Source organism: Pteronotus mesoamericanus, unplaced genomic scaffold, assembly GCF_021234165.1.
Source record: "Pteronotus mesoamericanus isolate MK-2021 breed Mesoamerican mustached bat unplaced genomic scaffold, CSHL_Meso_final contig_166, whole genome shotgun sequence".
NCBI lineage: Eukaryota > Metazoa > Chordata > Mammalia > Chiroptera > Mormoopidae > Pteronotus > Pteronotus mesoamericanus.
This window is the reverse complement of record NW_026555066.1, coordinates 1,897,660-1,921,317: the sequence shown is the minus strand read 5'-3', so window position 1 is coordinate 1,921,317 and position 23,658 is coordinate 1,897,660. Positions and strand designations below refer to the sequence as shown.

The window sequence follows — 23,658 nt, the reverse complement described above, 5'->3', positions numbered from 1 at the left end:
TCTTCCTAAAAGTGGCAACATGTTGTTCTCCGTTGCCAAATAAAAGAAGGTAAGTGTGAAGTATATCTGCAGAGCAGAAAGCTCTCACCAGAAAAGTAGCTCTCTCAAATAGAAGCACTTCATCAGCCTCGATAATTTCAGCAAAATTCCTTAGGTTCATTTCCAGTTGCTGAACATTGGGAATCAGCTGATAAACAATGCTGGACCAAGCCTAACAGAAGAGAAGCACGGTGTAATATTACTAACAGGTAGTCAGTTCCAGGCCTTTACAAATGAGTAAGTACAGTACAACATATGGACAGAAAAATATGGTGATAACTGAGTCCCAAATACTGATAACAAATATGATATAAAACAAAGAAAATAAAGCTAATATTTGATATTTATCTTTCAGTTGGAGTTTTTTAAAAATTTCAAACACTTTTGATAAAATGCTGGAGAAACTCATTCTATTGATAATTAAAAATAAAAAATAACTTAATTCCACCATGTTATTTTAGGAAAAGTTGAAAACTCTGATCTACTCCTGGGCTAAACCAGCTTTCTAATCCGATCATGCAACAAATATTTAAATCCAACAATGCAGACTGCACTAAAAATCAGAACCTAACAATGCTATATTTAACATACTTCTAAGAATCAGTTTTGTGAAAATATCAGTTACACAGACAAATGGCCCCTTCGCTCAATGGGATAACATATAAGAGAAATTAGTGGCATTGTCATTCCAAAAGGCTTATTTTCAGCTGTATGCATTACTGAATTTAAAATGGTACACTGTGTGTTTGCCTAAAACTGACTTCATCTAGAGAAGTATGACTAATGAAAAGATTTGAAATTAACCATACCCACCCTCTATTCTCTTAAGGCTTTTATTTGAATTTCCATTTTAATACTTCCTTCAATCTCACACTCATTTGTCTGGTAAGGTGTATAATGTTCTTCTCTCCCCTACTAAAGGGCAGGAACCTGGTCTTAGTCATTTGTGTGTCCTATAGCATCAAGTGGATATGTGATGAGTGCTTGTAGAATAAAACTTAATATAAAAATTTAAGTTAGCTCTATGCAACACTTATGTAAGAGATAGTAGTGCCATGTCTCTGTTTCAATTAGTTTTATTACTCAGGCATGGGGTTTCAGGTTCCAAGTTCCCAGGTCGGTGTTAATGTCACTGCTGAATTTACCTTGGAGAAGACACCAAAGCTAACCACAGCAGAGACATTGTCACTCACAGCAGTGTTGTGATTAGCCAAATGTCTTTGGTCGTGTTATGTATTGCCATCCTTCACACCGCAGTTGGTTCTTATCAGTGCGTCATGTCCATCCTTATTCACGGTTACCTGTTCTTTGGGAATAAGGCTTTGAGAGAAATTCGGCCCAAATTAATCTAGAACAGTATTTCCTAGACAGGTATCTCAAAAATTATCTGTTATAGAGTGAGGCTGGGTCAACATAATATTGAGAAAAAATGAATTAGTTAAAATATAAAAGCAATAGCTCTTTTTAAAAGTCCATTTTAAAAAATTTTTCTCCTTTGTAAATCAGGTTTCTGTGCTTCTGGTTGTAGATACTTGTCAGATGCAGTTGATACTGAGGCTGTAGCGACCAGTGACATAGAAGGATGTTTTCCCATCCAGAGTTAGACTTGTCAATAGATACCAGAAGCAGTCTGAAAAAAAGGTCTGACCACAGGAGGACCTAAAGGAGCCAGTGTTTCAAATCACTAGATCAGTAGGAGAAAGGGAGGAAGCAAAATAAGGAACCTATGTGCCAAAAAGGTAATTTCAGCTTCATCCATAACACAGCTATTATTGTAACCTCTACAACTGCTTGCAAGCAGTGTGGTATCCATTCCAGCAATGGGAACAATCTTTCTGGTTGACGCTAGTCTCCATTTGGCATGAAAGTGGAAGCTACCAAATTCTAGGCATAACATGTCTCATTCTAAGACTCCCTCCTCCAATCTCTCCCTTAAATATTGTTCTTCTACTGCCATCCAAACTTAGGCAGACTAGCATATATTCTGTGGAAGTACCTGAATATTTGATACAGCTACAGTCAGCAATGAGACCAGCATTGAGGTCAAAATGGATGACAGCCAGTGAAACCTCAGCTGTTATGAAGATCAGTATCAAATTAATCATGACCAAACTGGCTAATTCAGTGTGGTTTGTAGGTACATCAACCCACTCTAAGCTCAAAACCAAAATCTCTTAAGGTTAATTTTGATATTTCTCAAACAATTTATTATAAGGTTTTTCAAAAATTCAACATATTTAGATGGCTATGAAAGAATTTTAAATCTTTTAGTTTTGGTAATACCCTTCTGGCTTTTTTTCATGCTCTAAAATGAGGGAACTCAGAGAAACATACACACCTTATAGAGAGTTTCATCCCAGATAGATGTTCGGAAACAAGAACATTCCAAAGGGCGAGACAAACGCCTCAGATCTTCTTCTCGCTCTTTAAAAATCTGAATTTAAAAGTCCAACATACTGATCAGAATATACAGCTCTCCTCTTTCTTTGCAAAATCTGAGATATAATTATTTCAGCATATTTTAAAAAGAGAACATTTCCTCTTTCTTCAGAAGAATTTTTCAGTATGTACATTACTTCAGAAACTAGGATGGCACAAATCCCATCCTAGTCAGGTCAGGTCTAGAAGTGCAACAGCTACTGGAATTCTTCAGGGCCCATGGTGGCTGTGCTGAGTACTCAATGAGAGAATTATGTTAAAAAATAAAATTTACCACATAGAGTAGTCTTAAAAAACACATATAACATTCTAAATCACACAATCTGGGCCATTTTAAGATCACTACCCCATAACTTTGAAAATCAAAATACTGTAACCTTTGTAGATAGCCTTCTCTCACACACACATATATGCATTCTGTATGGACTGTATTTATTTGGCTATATAGATGTAATACTCCCCAAACACCCCCCGACATGCAAAAATCTATTCATCATGTCTATCTGTGTATGTGCCCACAAACATATGGAAAATATCTATTTATACAAATACACACACACACACGCAGTGTTCATGAATGGGTGAATGTGTAGTGAGTGCATGTACACATTGTGATGATTAATTTCATGTATCAACTTGGCTAGGCCATGGTACCTAAACGTTTGGTAAAACACTAGTTTAGATGTTGCTGTGAAGTTATTTTTTTAGAAAAGGTTACTATCTAAATCAGTAGCCTTAAGAGCAGGTTCCCCTCCTTGATGTAGGTGCAACTTAAGCAATCAGTTGAAGGCCTTAAAAGGGAAAAACCACCATCCCCAGGAAGAAGGAATACTGCCTCCAGTCTGCCTCACAACTCAAGCTGCAACATCTACTCTTCCCTGCCTTTTTAGCCTATAGGCCTGCCGCGAAGATTGCAGACTTGCCAGTCCTCACAATTGCATGAGTCAATTCCTTAAAACCCTTTAATCACTCTCTTTCCCCCTCTCCTTCCCTCTGTCTGTCTGACTAGCAATCTATCTACATACACACACTTCTTATTGGTTCTGTTTCTTTAAGGAACCCTAACTAATACACAGAGAGAAACATCTATCTTACTTGAAATTGATGTTTAGGGAAGCACCCTAGCCAATTTTACTTCAAAATTTCCAAGTCTGAATCTTTAGTGAAACAGAATATACTTTTCTTAATTAAGTTTAAAATCCCACAAAGAAAATTAATGTATCTTGGGAAATATTTGTATAATTATTTAGAAAACAATAAGTTGATCACTAAAATTAGATATAAAAAATCCATGATGAGATCATTTGTTGGATACTCTAAGTTTTTCTATTACAAACTGAGCCAAGCAATGAAGTGATTTTTTTTTAAAGGAAGCAAAACAGAAAACAAACAACAGCAAAAACAATATCAAAGCCCTCACAATCAAGTCCCAAGCTACATACAGGATTTTCTGCTGAACTAAAACAAAATTAAAACTTAGTTAGAGAGGGAGAGGGAGAAAGGAATAAAGAGATTAGACACTCAAAGTAGTTTTTTCAGAATCAAATACAGAACTCTATCTAGTGGTTTTTGAAAGCCTATAAGCTAACCTAGAAAACACAAAAAGATACCCAAACGCTGGAACACTGGAGGCAATACTATAACTAGTTATGGAAAAAAAAAGTATTCCTGACCACAGCTATTACCAAAAAAATCCTTTAATTGAATAAAGGGTATCCTTAGACTCCTAGGCTCTGACCCAAAGAAGAACTATATTGTTATATATCACCAGCATATTCTAAAACTGCTTTCCTCATGTTTATCCTTGAAAATAGAGACCCATCACTTTCAGCTTAGACTTTAAAATCCAATCCTCTTATTTAATGTTGGTCAAACTAAAGCTAGACTATATATGTGACTCGACAATCTTGGAGGTCTCATAACTAGCTAGAAGTTTGTCCTTTCTACTGTGTCTCTTCTGCTTCTTGTTTAAATTTACATGTACTAACTCCCATGCTACAAAAGAAGATAAAGGTACCATATCAGTGCAGTGATAAAGGACTTAGCATTGTGCCTAACTCAGTGTGACTAGTGCTTGAAAGGATGGATGCATACAGTTTCCTAAGTCAACCTAACAAAGCTTCTAGTCTTGACAGTAACTGCCTGCTCTAAAGTACAGTAAAACAGAGGCAGTAAACATATTTAGTGATATGACATGGTCAGGTACCTTACCTAATCTTAAAATTATTTTTTAAATGAATACTATATTTCCCTTACCATCAACAGTTTGTTTAAGAGTGTTTAGAAAAGACAAATGACAGAACTTTATGTTGAAAGCTTATGTGGAGATTTTTTCCCTAAAAAAAGAATGACACAAATTTACCTATACCTCTACAAAAGTTGTTTACAAAGCATGTAAACACCATTTGCTGCAGCATCCTCTCTGTTTCTTACCAGGTCCCGTTGATCTTCCTGTACCAGATCCATTTTGTGCACCAAGCAAAAGATTTTGGCATCTGGAGAATTCTGCAGAATGGCCTCCAGGCATGATTGATAATAGTGCATGTCCTTTTCCAGTTCGCGGCTCTCCACATCAAAGACATAAATCAGAACCTCCACATTTCGGAAGATGTTGTCGCGTTGGCTAGTGAAATAATTTTCCATGAAGTTGTCCTGTCTAGTAAGAAACAAAAATCTAGGTAGTAAGCAAGTCCTCAGTTTAGGACTTCTACTTATGATCTACACAATGTGAAAGATAATTCCAAGGCTTAAAATTAAAGGGCAAACAATAGCAAATTGGTCTGCCCTCAACTTCTTACTTCTTGAGCCTCACCATGCACCAACATAGGCCCCTTTCCTTGTGTTCAAAACATACTTTGACCTGCCCTTGGTTCTCATAGCCCACGGTCTATCCACCAAGGGGTCTTTACAGATGCTATTCATTGTGTCTCATGTGCTATTACTTCTACATCTCATTAACTCCTACTTATCTCTTTAGATTTTAGTTCAAACCATACTTTCTCACAGAAACCATTCCTGACCTCCCATACAAACAAATCCAGTCATCATAGGCCCTTATACCAAAACATTGTTCTTTTTAATATTTACAAGTGTAACATTACACATTTGCATCAGTTTTTTAATTAATGGTATTCACTTCCCTAAGCAGAAAGTTCCATAAAGGCAAGGAACATGTCTGTTACTGTTCGCCATTGTTTCCTAGTTTTTAGCAGAGAGTCTGCCATAGAATAGGTGCCCAGTGAATATTTACTGATGAATAACTAATCAAGAGATCCAAGATGGCAGCAGAGTAGGTAGAAGCTACACTAACCTCCTCCCAGGACCGAACTGGAATTACAGCTAAATTATAGAAAAATCATCCTGAATAAGGAACTGAACACTAGCTGGAGAGAAGCCTTATAATCAAGCACTTACAGAAGAAATAACACCACCACCACGAGACTAGAAGGAAGTGAGGAGGCGAAAGAGGGCTGGTTGGGCTCCCATGAGTGGCAGCAGAAGTTCCACAGGGACATTTCTGCAGCCAGGGGGATTCCCCTGAGAAGTGTGAGGTCTAAACTCCAGGCTGGGCTCCCCAGCCTACAGCACCAGAACTGGAAACCTCCATCTGTGAAGAGCAACAGTTTCTGTCCACCAGGGAAAGACGGCTGAAGACTCTGAGAGCCTCTTAAAGGGCCAATGCACAAGATTTCATTTGCAGCCACTTATCCTGGGTGCCAGCAAAAGGAGGGCAGAGTAGACTAGAGGCACATGAGGAGAGTCTGGGGTTGGTGGCTTTGAGGAGAAAGTTGAAGGGTCAGCAACCAGGATCCCTGTGCTGAGTCATTCCCCATCTGCAGAAGCCATCTTTCTGGGGCAGAGCACTCCATTGCAAGCAGCACCAGCCTGAGGGGAAGCAATAGTTCCACCCACAGGAATCCTTCTTGCCCACCCTGTGGATCTTAAGCTCTGCTGCTGAGTACAACAGAAGGCTATTCCAGACATTGAGCCTAACAGAAAGCGTGCAGGTGGAGGCAGATTTTTGGGGAGCTCTGAGTCTTTAGCTAACCCTCCTCCAGGCCAAGTGCCAGTAAAAGCCAGCCTTGGTGTACAGCTTGGTTCTTTCTGCATACACCCAGGTCCATCAGAGGGGGCGACAAGCTGTGAATCACTGATAGTTCCAAACAGGTTGACAGGGCCAGTCACAGGCAGCATCTCACACAGGCCTGCACCAGAGTCTTTGCAGATCTACCTAATGCATAGAAACACAAAGAAGCAGCCATGATGGGAAGACAAAGAACCAGGCCCCAACTGAAAGAACAAGAGAACTCTCCAGAAGGAGAACCAAATGAAAAGGAGGCAAGCAATTTATCAGATAGTTTATAGAAATGATTATAAAGATACTCAACAACATAAAAAAAGGCTTAAAAACCATATAAAAAGGACTAGTCAGAAATAAAGAATGCAATAGCTGAACTAAATAATACACTGAAAGGAATAAACAGTACGTTAGATGAAGCAGAAGATCAAGTCAGTGATTTGGAAGACAAGGGGGGAAAAAACACCGAAGCAGCGTAACAAAAAGAAAAAAAAACAATTTTAGTCCTGGCTGGTGTGGCTCAGTGGATGGAGTGCTGGCCTGAGAACCAAAGGGTCGCTGGTTTGATTCCCAGTCAGGGCACATGCCTAGGTGGTGGGCCAGGTCCCCAGTTGGGGGTTCATGAGAGGCAATCACACATTGATGTTTCTCTCTCTCTTTCTTGCTCCCTTCTCCTCTCTCTATAAATAAATAAATAAAATATTTTAAAAACTTTTTAAAATGAGGACAGTTTAAGAAGCCTCTGAGACAACATGAAGTATAACAAAATCTACATCACGGAAATACCAGAAGGAGAAGAGAGTGAGCAAGGGATTGAACCTATTTGAAGAAATAAAGACTGAAAACTTCCCTTACCTGGTGAAGGTAAAAGACACACAAGTCCAGAAAGCTCAGAGAGTCCTAAACAAGATGGACCCAAAGAGGCCCACACCAAGACATATCATAATTAAAATGGCAAAGCTTAAAGTCAAGGAAAGAATCTTAATTTCTCAATAAAAACATTTCAGGCCAGAAGGGAATGGCATAAAATATTCAAGGTGATGAAAAGCAGGAACCTATAATGAAGGCTAGTTGTACCCAGCAAGCCTAGCACTTAAAATTGAAGGAGAAACAAAGAGTTTCCCAGGCAATAAAAAGCTTGAGTCTATGAACACCAAATCAGTATTGCAACAAATGTTAAAGGGATTGCTTTATGAAGTAAAAGAAAAAAAAGAGAAAAATAGTTTAAAAATAAAATATCAATAAACACATTGTATCAATAATCACAATGTTAATGACTGTAAGTGCTCCAATCAAAAGGCACAGAGTAGCTGAATGGGTAAGAAAACAAGACCCATATACATGCTGTCTCTAAAAGACCCAGCTCAGAATGAAATATACACACAGACTAAAAGCAAAGGGATGGAAAAAGATATTTCATGCAACTGGAAAGGAAAAAAAAAACATGCTGGTGATTTAATACTCATATCCAACAAAATAGACTTTAAAATCAAGGCAATGGTATGAGACTAATGACACTACATAATGATAAAAGGAACAACTGAACAAGAGAATATAACCCTTGTAAACATTTATGCACCCAACATAGGAGCACCTAAATATGTAAAGCAAATCTTGATAGACATAAAGGGAAAGATCCACAGAAATAGTCATAGTAGGAGATTTTAACACCCTATTGACTTCAATGGATAGATCTTCCAGACAGAAAATCAACAAGGAGACAGAGGCCTTCAAAGACACACAAGATCAAGTGGATTTAATTCATAGCTACAGAGCTTTTCACCTCAAAGCAGCAGAATATGCATTCTTTTCAGTGCACATGGAACATTTTCTAGGATAGACTACATGTTAGGACATAAAATAAGTGTTCTTCTCAATAAATTTAAGAAGACTGAAATTATATCAAGTATCCTCTCTGAATAATGTTATAAAACTAGAAATCAACCAAAGATGAAAACTCAAAAATACATGAAGATATAGAAGCTACATAATGTTATTAAACTATGAATGGGTCAACAATGAGATCAAAGAAGAAGTCAAAAGATACCTTGAAACAAATGAAAATGAGAATATGATAGCCTAAAATCAGTAGGACATAGGGAAAGCAATCATGAGAGAAATTCATAGCATTAAAGGCCTATCTTAAGGAAAAAGAAAAAGCTCATATAAACAATTTATATGTTGGGAGAGAGAAGATGGCGGAGGAGTGAATGGGAGTCACGCTGACCTCCTCCCAAAACCAAACTGGAATTGCAACTAAATAATGGAGTAATGACCTGGAAAGCAGTAGAGCGATAGTGGGAGAGGAGCCTTGGTGCCGCAGACAGTGGATTCTACTCTCACACATCCCAACGGGTGAGAATTGCGGTGGAGGCTCGAGAGGGTGGGCTGGGTGCCACGGGCACTGGCACCAGAGGGACATTGAAACGGCCAGTTAGCTTCCCCCGAGAAGAATGGAGTCTGAATCATAAACAGGAACCCCTAAACTACAGCAGCTAAAGCCAAGAAAATACAGACAAAATGCAACCCCAAAAAGCTTAGGGGCGCTCTCTGCCAGAGACAGCTGGCCGGGGATGCAAAAAGACATTTAAAGGGCAAACGCAAAAGTTGCAGCGGCAGCCACCCTCCTTGATCGCTGGGTAGAGGCAGCAGCAGGGTGGGCTGGTGCCTGGGAAAAGACTGGTGAGGAAAACTTTGTGAAGAGAATGACACGGCGGCCGGTGGAGCCCGGGTGATAATGCACTTCCCACTCTGCAGCTACCATCTCGCTCAGGCATAACGGAATCAATTAACCTGCCTTTTGTGCGCTCCGCACACAGCTTGTAGCGTGTAACCTACGGGGCTGAGTGCAGACTGGCTGGGAGAGCCTTGATGAGAGACTGGAGACAGAGGCACTGGGGAAAGAAGGGGAGGAGGAACCGGGGAGTCCCGACTCCCTCCCCGTTCGGTAGTCTCCATTGTGGGCTGGAAAGGCGCGACCCCAAAGAGGCATAAGCGGGGCGCGCATGAACCAGACGGCCTGCGATTGAAACGCAGTCCGCACAGGGGTTGGATCCTCGGCCGAAGGGGTCACAGAACTGCCCAGAGGCCCCTAAGGGGAGACTAGAAACGGAGGCATTGGGGAAAGAACGGGAGGAGGAACCGGGGAGTCCTGACTCCTTCTCCTTGCCGAAGTCTCCATTGCGCGGGAAGAGGCCACACCCCCAAAGAGCCAAAAGCCGAAAAGCAAACATAGAAACCCCCAAAACACCCAGAGCTGGCACGCACACTGGCGCCGAGTGACTGGCGAGGGTTGGCGAGCGTGTGTGTGACCCACACGGGTTGGCGAATGCTTGCACCAGCCGGTAAGGCCTCACACAGACTCGCACCCATAAGGCCTGCCAGGGAGTGCGCAGAGCAGCAAGGGCAGGCGTAAATTGACCTGCCCGCCGCGATTGCGGAGCGGCCCACAAAATTACTAGAGCTGCCCAGAGTCCCTGGAGGAGAGACCAGAAACAGGATTAACCGGAGACTCCTAGAGCTGAATTCCTCCCATTTCCGTAGTCCCCATTTGGCGAGGGCAAGCAATGCACCCAAAGAGCCGAAAGCGGGGAAAACACACAATAGAAGACACTAAACTGACCAGTGCCGTGAAGATCGCGTGCCAGAGGGGCCAGATGAGTACACGAGATCGCGAATAAGCCCCCTGGTCTGGGGCAAGGACATGTGAGCCCAGGCAGGTGGGGGACCCTGCCCGCTGGGAATGCGCTCAAGGAGCCCACGTGAGAGTGCAGAGAGATCCCCAAAAATAGCTCAGCCCTGACCGAAGGGGTCACAGAGCTGCTCCAAGCAGGAGTCAGACACAGGCATTAGACTCCTGAAAGGCTCAAACAAACAACCCAAGGCCCTATAGGGTCAACAACTGACATCATCAGAGGCAAGCCCAGAAAGAAAAGTAAAGGACAAAAATACTTAACAGACTCTCACAAACATGGGAAGAAAAAGAAGTTCCCCCCAAATGAGTGTAAAAGGGGACTCCCCACAGAGAGAGCTAAATGAAATAGAGGCAAGGGAACTATCAGATATGGAATTCAAAACAATAGTTCTAAGGAAGCTCAATGAGCTCAGCCAGCTCAAAGAGAACTATGAGAAACTGCAGAGAAACTATCAGGATCTTACAGCAAACTATATCAGCCTGGAAAAGGACATAGAAACTATCAAGAAGACACAAGAGGATATGAAGAATACCATTTCTGAATTGAAGAACACAGTAGAAGGAATCCAAAGCAGGCTGGGTGAAGCCGAGGATCGAATCAGTGAGATGGAGGACAAGGTAGAAAAAAAGCTCCCAGAAAGAACAAGAAATGGAAAAACGGCTCAAAAAGAATGAAGAGGCCTTTAGGGAAATGCAGGACAACCTGAAACGCAACGATATCCGTATTAATAGGGATACCAGAAGGAGAAGAAGAGGAGCAAGGGATAGAGAACCTCCTCCAAAAAGTAATGATGGAAAATTTCCCTAATTTGAGGAGAGAAAGGCTCTCGTGGATCCAGGAAGCACAGAGGACCCCACTCAAGAGGGACTCAAGGAGGTCCACTCCAAGACACATCATCATTAAAATGGCAAATGTCAAAGACAAAGAGAGAATCCTCAAGGCAGCAAGGGAGAAGGAGAACCTAACATACAAGGGGGCCCCGATACGCCTAGGAGCTGACTTCTCAACAGAAACACTACAAGCCAGAAGGGAATGGCAACAAATATTACAAGCCATGAAAAGCAAGGGCCTACAGCCAAGGCTGCTCTACCCAGCTTGGCTCTCCATTAAAATAGAAGGAGAAATACGGAGTTTCCCAGACAAAAGAAGGCTAAAAGAATACATCTCTACCAAATCAGCACTCCAACATATGCTAAGGGGACTGGTTTAAGCAGATGAAGGAAAAGAATGAGACAGAGAGGAACATAGGTACAAAGAGAAAAGATGAGTAAGTTTCTACCAGTAATATCTCTCAATGTGAATGGACTAAATGCCCCAATCAAAAGACACAGAGTAGCTGAATGGATAAGAAAACATGACCCACACATATGCTGCCTGCAAGAGACCCACCTCAGCTCAAGAGACCTACACAGGTTGAATGTAAAGGGATGGAAAAAAAATATTTCAAGCAAATGGGCATGAGAAAAAGGCTGGCGTTGCCATACTTGTATCAGACAAAGTAGATTTCAAAACAAAGGCCATAAAAAGAGACCCAGAGGGGCACTTTATCATACTTAAAGGAAGAATCTATCAAGAAGACATCAACATTGTAAACTTATATGCTCCCAATATAGGAGCCCCCAAGTTTATAAGGAAATTGTTGGATGACTTCAAAAAAGATATAGACAGCAACACACTGATAGTAGGGGATTTCAACACCCCACTGTCAAAAATGGACAGATCTTCCAAACAAAACATTAATAAACATATCGTGGTGCTGAATACCACACTGAATCAAAGAGACTTAATTGACATATATAGAACCTTACATCCCAAAGAAGAAAAATACACATTCTTTTCTAATGCTCATGGCAGTTTTTCAAAGATAGACCACATGGTAGGACACAAAGCAGGCCTCAGCAAATTCAGGAAAATTGAAATAATACCAAACTTTTTATCGGACCACAAGGCCTTGAAACTCGAAATCAACCTCAAAGAGAAACTTCAAAAACTTGCAAACTCATGGAGACTGAACAGTACACTATTAAACAATGAATCGGTCAATAATGAGATAAGAGAAGAAATCAAAAAATTTCTGGAAACAAATGAAAATAAACAGACAAGTGTCCAAAACCTATGGGACACAGCAAAGGCAGTCCTGAGAGGGAAGTTCATAGCAATATAGGCTTACCTAAAAAAGATAGAAACATTTCAAATAAAAGAACTAACACTACAACTTCATGAACTGGAGAAACAACAACAAATAAATCCCTGAGCAAGTAGAAGGAAGGAAATAGTCAAGATTAGAGCAGAACTGAATGACATAGAGACAAAAAGAACAATTCAAAGGATCAACCAATCCAGAAGCTGGTTCTTTGAAAATATAAATAAAATTGACAAGCCTTTAAGCAGACTCATCAAGAAGAAAAGGGAGAGGACCCAAATTAATAATATCAGAAATGAAAGAGGAGAAATAACAACGGATACCACAGAAATACAAATGATCATCAGAAACTATTATGAACAATGATATGCCAAGAAATTTGAAAATCTTGATGAAATGGACAAATTTCTAGAAAAGTATAATCTTCCAACACTGAAGGAGGAAGAAACAGAAAGCTTGGAAAGACCAACAACAGCTGGGGAAATTGAAGCAGTAATCAAGAAACTCCCAGCACAACAAAGCCCAGGGCCAGAAGGTTTCCCAGGAGAATTTTACAAAACATTTAAGGAAGAGCTAACTCCTGTCCTTCTCAGACTATTCCAAAAAATCCGAGAGGAGGGAAGACTCCCAGACTCCTTCTATGAGGCCAACATCACCCTGATCCCAAAACCAGATAAAGACCCTACAAAGAAAGAAAAGTACAGGCCAATTTCACTGATGAACATAGATGCAAAAATCCTCAACAAAATATTGGCAAACTGCATGCACCAATACATTCAAAAGATTATCCACCACGATCAAGTGGGATTCATCCCAGGCATGCAGGGATGGTTCAATATACGCAAATCAGTAAACGTGATACATCACATAAATAAAAGAAAAGACAAAAACCACATGATCATCTCGATAGATGCAGAAAAAGCATTTGATAAGGTACAGCACCCATTTATGATCAAAACACTCAGCAAAATGGGAATAAATGGGGCATTCCTCAACATAATAAAGGCCAAAAATGAAAAACCTACAGCTAATATCATACTCAACGGGCAAAAACTGAAAGCTTTCCCACCAAGATCAGGAACACGACAAGGATATCCACTCTCACCGCTTCTTTTCAACATCGTATTGGAAGTCCTAGCCACAGTGGTCAGACAAGAGAAAGAGATAAAAGGCATCCAAATGGGAAAGGAGGAAGTAAAGCTATCATTGTTTGCAGATGACATGATAGTGTACATAGAGAACCCTGTAGACTCTACCAAAAAAAAAAAACTACTCAATCTAATAAGTGAATTTGGCAAAACAGCAGGATACAAAGTCAATATTCAGAAATCAAAGGCATTTTTGTACAACAGCAATGAAATAAAAGAAGAAGACATCAGAAAAAAAAAAGTCCCATTTGCTATAGTAACAGGAAATATAAAGTACTTAGGAATAAATTTAACCAAGGAGGTAAAAGACCTGTGTGCAGAAAACTATGCAACATTGAAGAAAGAAATGAAGGAAGACACAAATAAATGGAAGCATATACCGTGCTCATGGATTTGAAGAATTAATATCATCAAAATGTCCATACTACCAAAAGCAATTTATAGATTCAACGCAATCCCTATTAAGATACCAATGACGTATTTCACAGAAATAGAACAGACATTTCAAAAATTTATATGGAACCATAAATGACCCCGAATAGCCTCAGCAATTTTGAGAAAGAAATACAAAGAAGGAGGGATCACAATACCGGACATCAAACTCTACTACAAAGCCACCATACTCAAAACATCTGGTACTGGCACAAGAACAGACCCATAGACCAGTGGAACAGAATAGAAAGCCCAGAAAGAAGCCCAGGTCTCTATGGACATCTAATAATTGACAAAGGCGGCAGAAGCATAAAATGGAGCAATAACAGCCTCTTCAACAAATGGTGTTGGGACAGCTGGACGGCTCCATGCAAAAAATTGAAATTGGATCATCAGCTGACACCATACACAAAAATAAACTCAAGATGGATAAAAGACTTAAATATAAGTCGCAACACCATCAAAGTCCTAGAGGAGAACATTGGCAGGAAACTCTCAGATATCCCACGCAGCAATTTTTTCACTGATATATCTCCTAAAGCAAGGGACATAAAGGAAAGAATAAACAAGTGGGACCTCATAAAAATAAGAAGCTTCTGCACGGCGAAAGAAAACATTAGCAAAATGAAAAGGGAGCCAACCCTATGGGAAAATATATTTGCTGATGATACATCAGATAGAGGTTTGATCTCCAAGACATATAAAGAACTCACTCGACTCCACTCCAAGAAGACAAACGATCCAATCAAAAAATGGGCAAAGGACCTGGGCAGATGCTTTTCTAAGGAAGAGATACAGAGGGCCCAGAGGCATTTGAAAGGATGCTCAGCATCACTAGCCATCAGAGAAATGCAGATCAAAACCACCATGAGGTACCACCTCACACCGGTCAGAATGGCCATCATAAACAGATCCACAAACGACAGGTGCTGGCGAGGCTGTGGAGAAAAGGGAACCCTAGTACACTGTTGGTGGGAATGAAGACTGGTGCAGCCACTGTGGAAAGCAGTGTGGAATTTCCTCAAAAAGGTGAAAATGGAACTGCCTTTTGATCCAGCGATTCCCCTGCTGGGACTATACCCTAAAAACACCAAAACGCCAATACAAAAGAACCTATGCACCCCAATGTTCATAGCAGCACAATTTACAATAGCCAAGCGTTGAAAGCAACCTAAATGCCCCTCAGTAGATGATTGGATCAAAAAGTAATGGTACATATACACAATGGAATATCACGCAGCAGAAAGAAAAAAAGAACTACTAAACTTCGCGACAGCATGGATGGAACTGGAGAGCATTATGCTAAGCGAAATAAGCCAGGGGGCGAAAGACAAATACCATATGATCTCACCTATAAGTGGAACCTAACCAACAATACAAAGATGCAAGGAAAATAAGACCAGCAACACTGAAAGGAAAAGAAATCAACAGAGACAAAAGGGAAGGTGGGAGAGGAGGCTGGGAAAAGGAAGGGATGGGGAAAGTCAAGGAACATATAGCAAGGACTCATGGACAAAACCAAAGGGGAAGAGCTGAGGGAGGGAAGGAGGGAGGGGGCAAGGGAAAGTGTTGGGAGGGAGGCAGAGTCAAATGTATTTAAAGAGTAAATAAATTAAAAAAAACAATTTATATGTTTATATAAATAGGGGAAATAAAAGAAAGGGTTGTTAAGGAACATGTATAAAGGTCCCATGGACAAAGTCAAAGTGGGGTAGGATTAAGGGTGGGAGGTGGGAGTTGGTAGGGCAGGGGAAAGTGTGGTGGGAAAATGGAGACAACTGTCCTTGAAGAACAGAAAGAAATGTTTTTAAGTATTATGTAAAAAAAAAAATTTATATGTAAGGGAACTTGCAAAAGAACAATAAACAAAGGCCAAAGTGAGTAGAAGGAAGGAAATAATAAAGATCAGAGAAGAAATAAATGAAATAGAGTTTTTAAAAATGACACAAAAGATTGATGAATCCAAGAGCTGGTTATTGAAAAAATAAACAAAACTGACAAACCTCTGACCAGACACCTCAAGAAAAAAGAGAGAAGACCCAAATAAATAAAATCAGAAAGGAAAGAGGAGAAATAACAACTGATACCAAAGAAATACAAAGAATTTTAAGAAAATATGAACAACAATATGCCAACAAATTGGACAACCTAGACTAAATGGATAAGTTCTTAAAAACATACAATGTTCCAAAACTAAATCAGGAAGAATCAGAAAATCTGAATAGACAGATTACACCTAGTGAAATTGAAGCAGTAATCAAAAACCCCAACAAACAAAAGGCCTTGAACAGATGGCTTCACATGAATTTCATCAAACATTCCGAGAAGAGCCAACACCTCTATTTCTCAAACTATCTCAAAAAATTCAAGATGAGGGAATGATAATTAGTGACGCTCATTTTTTGAGACCATCATTATTCTAATTCCCAAAACAGATAAAGACATTTAAAAAAAGATGATTATAGGCCAATATCCATGATAAACATAGATGCTAAAATCCTCAACAACATATTAGCATATCAAATACAGCCATGCATCAAAAAAGATGATACACTATGATTAGCTGGGACTTATTCTGAGAATGCAGGGTTGGTACAACATTTGCAAATCAATAAGTATGCTACACCACATAATCAAAATGAAAGACAACCACATGATCATATCGAGAGATGAAGGAAAAGCATTTGATAAAATCTAGTACCCATTTATAATAAAAATTCTCAACAAAGTGGGAGTACAGGGAACATTCCTAAACACAATAAAGGCTATATGTGACAAATCCATGGTCGGCTTCATACACAATGAGCAAAAACTGTAAAGGTTCCCCTTAAAATGGGGAACAAGACAGGTGTCCACTTTAACTTCTCTTATTCAACATAGTACTGGAAGTCCTAGCCATAGTAATCAGAGGAGAAGAAATAAAAGGCATCTGTCCTGGCCTGTGTAGCTCAGTGGGATTGAGTGCTAGCCTGTGAACCAAAGGGTAGCACATTTGATTCCCGGTCTAGGGCACATGCCTCAGTTGTGGGCCAGTTCCCCCAGTGGCGGGGGGTGCGCAATTAGCAACCACACACTGATGTTTCTCTCCCTCTCTTTCTCCCTCCCCTCTCCTATCTAAAAATAAATAAATAAAATCTTTTTAAAAAGGCATCCAAATTGGAAAGGAAGAAATAAAACCGTCTTTATTTGCAGATAACATGATACTATACATAGAGAATACTAAAGATTCCACCAAGAAACTACTAGAAATGATAAAGGAATTCAGTAAAGTAGCAGTAAAAATTATAATAATTTTTATTATAAATGGGTGCTGGATTTTATCAAAATTAATATTAAAAAATCAGCTGCATTTTTATATGCCAATAGTGAACTACCAGAAAGGAGAATTAAGAAAACAACCCTATTCACAACTGCTTGAAAAATAATAAAATACCTAGGAATGAAACTAACCAAAGATGTCAAAGACCTGAACTTGGAAAATTAGAAGACACTGAAGAAAGAAACTGAAGACGACACATATAATTGGAAGCATATACCGTGTTCACGGACAGGAAGAATTAACATCATTAAAATGCCCACACTACCCATAGCAATCTATAGATTCAGTACAATTACTATCAAGATACCAATGACGTATTTCACAGACCTAGACCAGATATTTCAAAAATTTCCATGAAAACACAAAAGGCTCTGAATACCAACAGCAATCTCGAGAAAGAAGAACAAGTTGGAGGAATCACACTACCTAATATCAAACTATACTAAGGTTGTAGTTATCAAAATAGCATGGTACTGGCATAAAAACAGACACATAGATCAATGGAACAGAACACTGTCCAGAAATAAACCCACACTTTTATAGTTGATTAATATTCAACAGAGGAAATAAGCACATAAAATGGGCTAATGACAGTTTATCCAATAAATCATTAGGAATATTGGACATATGCAGAAAAATGAAACTAGACCACCTTCCTATGCCACACACAAGAATAAATTCTAAGTGGATTAAAGACTTAAATGTTAGACTCAAAACTATAAAATTCCTGGAAGGAAACAGGCAGTAAAATATCACCCATTGCTCATAGCAATATTTTTTCAGATATATCTCCTCAGGCAAGGGAAACAAAAGAAAAGATAAACAACTAGACCTACATCAAATTCACAAAGTTTCTGTGTGGAAAAGGAAATCAACCAAAAAAAACCCCAAAAGATAACCCACTGACCGGGAGAACATAGTCACCAATACATCTGATAAGGGGTTAATCAACACCAAATACACATACAACCCAATTAAAAAATGGGCAAATGATCTAAATAGACACTTCTCCAAAGAGGACATGCAAATGGCCAACAGACATATGAAAAGATAGTCAACGTCACTAATCATCACAGAGATGCAAATTAAAACCACAAAGAAGAGAGAATCAAGATGGCAGAGTGAGGGGAAGACACACTGACCTCCTCCCAGGACCAATCTGGAATTACAACCAAATTGTGGAGAAATCACTTGGAACAAACAACTGAACAATAGTGAGAGAGGAGCTTTATAACCTCAGACAGACAGAAGAATCAGCATTAGCACAACCTAACTGATAAGGAGTGTGGCAGAGACCCAAGAAGGCGGATGGGGCACCCACGGGTTCGGCAGCACCAGAAGGATGTTGAAACGGCCAGTTGGATCCCCGGGATGAGCATGGTCTAAACCATAAGTGGGCATCTCCAGCCTACAGCACCAGAGCCCAAAAAGTACACAGATAGCAGCCAGCTGTGAAAAGAGGCAGGGTTGCTCTCTGCCAGAGACAGGTGGCTGGAGACAGAAAGAGCTGTTTAAAGGGCCAACACATACCTTTTTATTTGCAGCCACTAACCCTGGACTCCGGCAAAGGCAGGGGCAGAGTGGGCTGGAGATGCCTGAGGAGAGACTGGGGAAGGAGGCTTTGGGGAGAGAACTGAGAGAGTGGCCACCAGGATCCCTGTGCTGACTCATCCCCCATGCAGCAGCAGCCATATTCCTCAGGCAGACCACTCCCCTGAGCGGCAACAGTGTGAGAGGACACAATAAGCAGGCCCCCCAGGAGGGACTCTGCCCTGCCCTGTGGTGTCTAAGCCACCTGCTTAGTGCAGAGTGACTAGATCAACAGCTGAAGGAGACAGCCACAGACAGTAGATTCCTGGAAGTCTCGAAGACTGCTTAAGATCAGACTAGGTCAATATCTGACATCAGCAGAGGCAGATCCAGAAAGAAAAAACAGTGGTCTCCTACCATAGAGGTTCAAACCACAAAGTCAGGAAATCAAGACAGATCAATTTTAGAAGCAGAAGCAAAAAAGCAGTGTCTCACAAATGGGAATTTAAAGAAACATCCCCCAATTAAGGGAAAAGAGGAACCCCAGAAACGGAACTAAATGAAAAAGAGACAAGTAAACTATCAGATATTGAGTTCAAAACAACAGTTCTAAGGAAGCTCAGTGAGCTCAGAGAGAATTACAAAAACTACAGGGAAACTACAAGGAACTTACGGCAAACTACAGCAGCATGAAAAAGGACATAGAAACTATTGATATGAGACAAGAGGAAATGAAGAATACCATTTCTGAATTTAGGAACACAATAGAAGGAATCAAAAGCAGGCTAGATGAAGCAGATGATCAAATCAGCGAGCTGAAGGATAAGGTAGAAAAAAGCTCCCAGAAAGAGTAAGAAAATGAAAAAAGACTCAGAAAGAATGAAGAGGCATTGAGGGAAATGTAGGACAACCTATAACATAATAATATCCATATAATAGGGATACCAGAAGAGGAGGAGGAGGAGGAAGGGATAGAGAACCTGTTTGAAAAAGTAATGATGGAAAACTTTCCTAATTTGAGTAGACAAAAAGTCACACAAGTCCAGGAAGCACAGAGGGTCACATTCAAGAGGAACCCAATGAGGCCCACTCCAAAACATATCATCATTAAAATGGCAAATATCAAAGACAAACAGAGAATCCTAAAGGCAGCGAGAAAAACAGGTAGTAACATACAAGGGAGCCTTGATACGGCTAAGAGTTGATTTCTCAGCAGAAACAGTATAATCCAGAAAGGAATGGCAAGAAGTATTCCAAGTTATGAAAAGCAAAGGCCTGCAACCAAGACTACTCTACCCAGCAAAGCTCTCAATTTAAATGGAAGGCGATAAGTAGTTTCCCAGAGAAAAGACAGCTAAAAGAATACACCTCCACCAAACCAGCACTGCAAGATATGCTAAAGGGACTGCTTTAAGATGAAGAGTCTATGAATACCCAGTTCCTTTCAGTCACCAATACTTGATATTACTAATGTTTTTAATACATACTAATCTGATTGTGACAATGACGTATTATTTTGTTACTTTATTATTTGTTGAAACTAAACCTCTTCTTGTATATTTCTTGCCTATTTCTATTATTTTTAAAAAGCTTTAAATGACTTTTTGGTATTCTTTATCCATTTTTTGACTAAATGTTTGTAGAATTTTTTCCCTAAAAAAAAACACACACAAACTATTAACCTTTTTTTAGATGCGTTGCAAATACTTTCCTGTTCTATTACTTGTGCTTTAACTTTTTTTATATGTATATTACCATATAGCCTTAAATGTTTTACATTTAAGTTAAACATTTTACTTTATTCTACTTTATAGCTTCTGAGTTTGAATATTTTACTTTATTTTTACTTTATATCCTCTGGGTTTGAATATGTTACTTCAGGGTAAGAAAAGTATTATTTTACATTTTCTCCAAAATCTCCTTAGATCTTACATACTGATTTTTAACTCACCTGAATATTTTTTGTATAATGTGTGAGACAGGGCTCTATATTTGTTTTATTTCAAGTAATAGTGGTCCATGCACTTTATTTGTTGAATAAGCCTTATTTTCCCCATTGATCTGAAATATCTTTTTTTTTTTTACCAATGAAGCTAAATATTTTTAAATGTTCACTGCATATTTTTATTTCTTCTTTTATACATTTCCTTTAGGCAATTTTTTCTTTTCCCTCAAATCTGTATGTGGGTTTTATTGCATCTTTAAATATCACAAATAAGTCTGAAGAATCACTTGGCACATTGCTGTTTCCACAGCCAGACAACTTAGATCTCATTCATCAGCCTGCTGAACTGTTCCTTTTGCAGAGACATAGATACCATCCAAAAATTTCCTGATACCCTTGTTTTTAACTGTTGCAGCTTGCTGAATCAAAGCAGCTAAATTTGATACAAGGTCAATGTTGCTTGAGATACTAGACAAGAAATGCCTGACCTCATCTGAACCCTGTGGATGTATTTTTCGCCCAAGAAATTTCAGATTTCCACAAAAGACTATCCCTCTGTTTAACAACATTGATGGGGAAGTGAGTGTACACAGACCTCATCTTGTAACCACAGCCCAGGGTAACATCCTTGATCATGTTCTGTACATGACTGCAAATAATGTAAACGGTGACCAGTGCCTTTCTATTGCCCCACCATTTGTCAACCTGGAGCCTCTTCTTTTTCTTTCCAAGGATACTGAATTCTACCTTGATGTCATTTAAGTCCCTCCTCAGGATGCCTCTGGGGTCCTTCATAGTAGCTGTGCGTCCCTTCAAAGTGATGTCAACATTTTCCAGAATGTCAACAGTCTGATTGCTGAGAATGGTGTTCATCCTTGCAGTAGATGCAGCAGAGAGTTTAGCCATTTTTCTATTGGAATGTTTATTTTCATTTCTTTATAATTGCTTTTTATATAATAGGGGTGTTAACCCTTTGTCATATTTTGTGCCTTTTTAGTTCCCCAATAAATTTAATTAAATGGCTCTTTCAAATATACAGATTAAAACTTTTTTGTGTTAAATTCTCTTATTCTTTCTTATTTTTTCCACTGCTTGTATGTTTAGAAATTCTTTACTCATCCCAAAATCAAATATTTGTCTACAGGTTCTTCTAGATTTTTTATGACTTCCCTTTTTACATTTAATTCTTTAAATCCTCTGAAAGTTATACTGGAGTATGGTATGAAAGAAAGAGCTAATTTTATTTTTTTCAAATAGCTAAGCAAATGTTCCTGCATCATTTATTGAATAACCTGTTCTTTCCCCACAGGTTTGCAATGCCACCTCAGTAAGCTGAGACTTGGTAATCACCATGGTAACAGGGCTGCGTTAAAAGCATTTGTTCTCATAAAGTGGAGGGCTTGTGCCCAGCAGGGCTTAGTCTGGCCTCACTGCATGTCTTCCCTCATTAAGATATACCTTTTGGTTTTTTCTTTTTTTAAAAACTCTCTTTATAGCCGCAATGCAGAAAGAAAATTAAGGCCAAGGCCCTTTCATGCTCAATTTGCTGAGTTGGGCCTGCCAGAGTGGGTGGAGCAAGGGAAGAGATGGAATCGAGGTGAGAAAGTGGACAGTGACTTGCTCCTATTACACCCTGAGAACCTAGAGGGATGTCATCAAAGTCCTTGAACAGCCAGAGGGTGGGGGATAGGATGGTCATGTTCGGGAACGAAGCTGTAATGTAAAACAAAGATTAGACTGACTGCTTTGTTGGCCCAGCAAGAGCCCAACTTGAGGCCCTAACCATCCCTTCCCCTTCTAGAATGGCAGCTTCTGCCACCAACAGGTGGCTAAGTCCACACTTCCTGCTCTTTGGAGCTTTTGATCTTAGGCCCGTGGAGTCCTCTCTCCTTGTAGGGTGTCTGTCTAGTCTTGGGTGACGGGTGGTGGGGGAGGACAAGACCTGGACCTGTGTTCATCTGCCAAGAAGGGGGAGACCTTCTTACTTTGGGGAAAGTCCTAGGGAGCCTGAGCACTGGAGGGAGAGACAGTGAAGATGCCTGACCAGTGCTTTGCACATTGTATGGCTACAAAGCCATCTACTGTAAGGACAGAGTGAGCGAGAGGTCACAGTAAGCCATAGGAAGATACAGAAGTCACAAGTGGATAGAAACTCTGAAGTCAGAGACAGAACAATGGTGGTAGTGAGAGGATGACCCAACCAGAACTGTGATTAGTCAGCAGCCTCTTCCCGCTGCCTAGACCCCGGGGATGAATCAGAGCTGGCACTCTAGACTCGGGGCTTGTCCCTACTACCCTATCCTGGGGGTCCCCTGAGATCCTTGGAGCCTTGCCATAAACCCCTATTACTTGAGGCACTAGGAATAGGTTTCTCTTGCTTATAATCAAAGCAGCCCATATCCCAGTCAGCATGAGAGGCCTGTGAGTGTACTCTTGGCCTCCCCCTTGGCATGTCTGCAGGCAGTGCTTTTGGCCCAGGGTCTCCAGTCTTAATCAGTCACCCCTCTGTGCTTCTCCCTGAGGACCCAGGCCTGCCAGAGCACTGGTCCAGGTGTCTTTTCTCGTATGCCCGCCCTCCCTTTCTCCCTCCCTCCCTCCCTCTGCTCAACCGATGACAGAGAACAGTCTGAGGGCCTGGTCAGTAAAGAACCAGCACGTCTCCTCCCTCTTCACATCCAACAGGAGCATCCTTAGGGTGCAGACTCTGACACCTGACAACAGCACTCCCCAGCCGTGTGGATGGGCTCCAGGTGGGCTCAGGTGTTGGCCCTTGGAGGTGCTAGCAGGGTGGTGCTGGGTGCCCTGGTTATTTATCCCAAGTGCTGTGCAAACATCCCATTCACTGTGACCTGTAACGTGAGAAAGGTCAGGAAGCTCCACCCCAGTTGAA

General features: G+C 40.3%; 1 protein-coding gene and 1 pseudogene across 2 annotated transcripts in view; both read right to left on the bottom strand.

Moving 5' to 3' along the window:
• RRAGB (Ras related GTP binding B) overlaps window positions 1-23,658 on the bottom strand; it is a 42,129-nt gene that overhangs the window by 4,058 nt on the left and 14,413 nt on the right. For both annotated transcript variants that reach the window (XM_054565746.1, XM_054565747.1), the window contains 3 exons: window positions 4,912-5,134; window positions 2,378-2,473; window positions 89-211 (listed from right to left, as the gene is read on the bottom strand). In XM_054565746.1, coding sequence (XP_054421721.1) covers window positions 89-211; window positions 2,378-2,473; window positions 4,912-5,134 — 442 coding nt within the window. The remainder of the gene's footprint in view (window positions 1-88; window positions 212-2,377; window positions 2,474-4,911; window positions 5,135-23,658) is intronic.
• On the bottom strand, window positions 21,009-21,641 carry LOC129064608 (60S ribosomal protein L9-like; annotated as a pseudogene).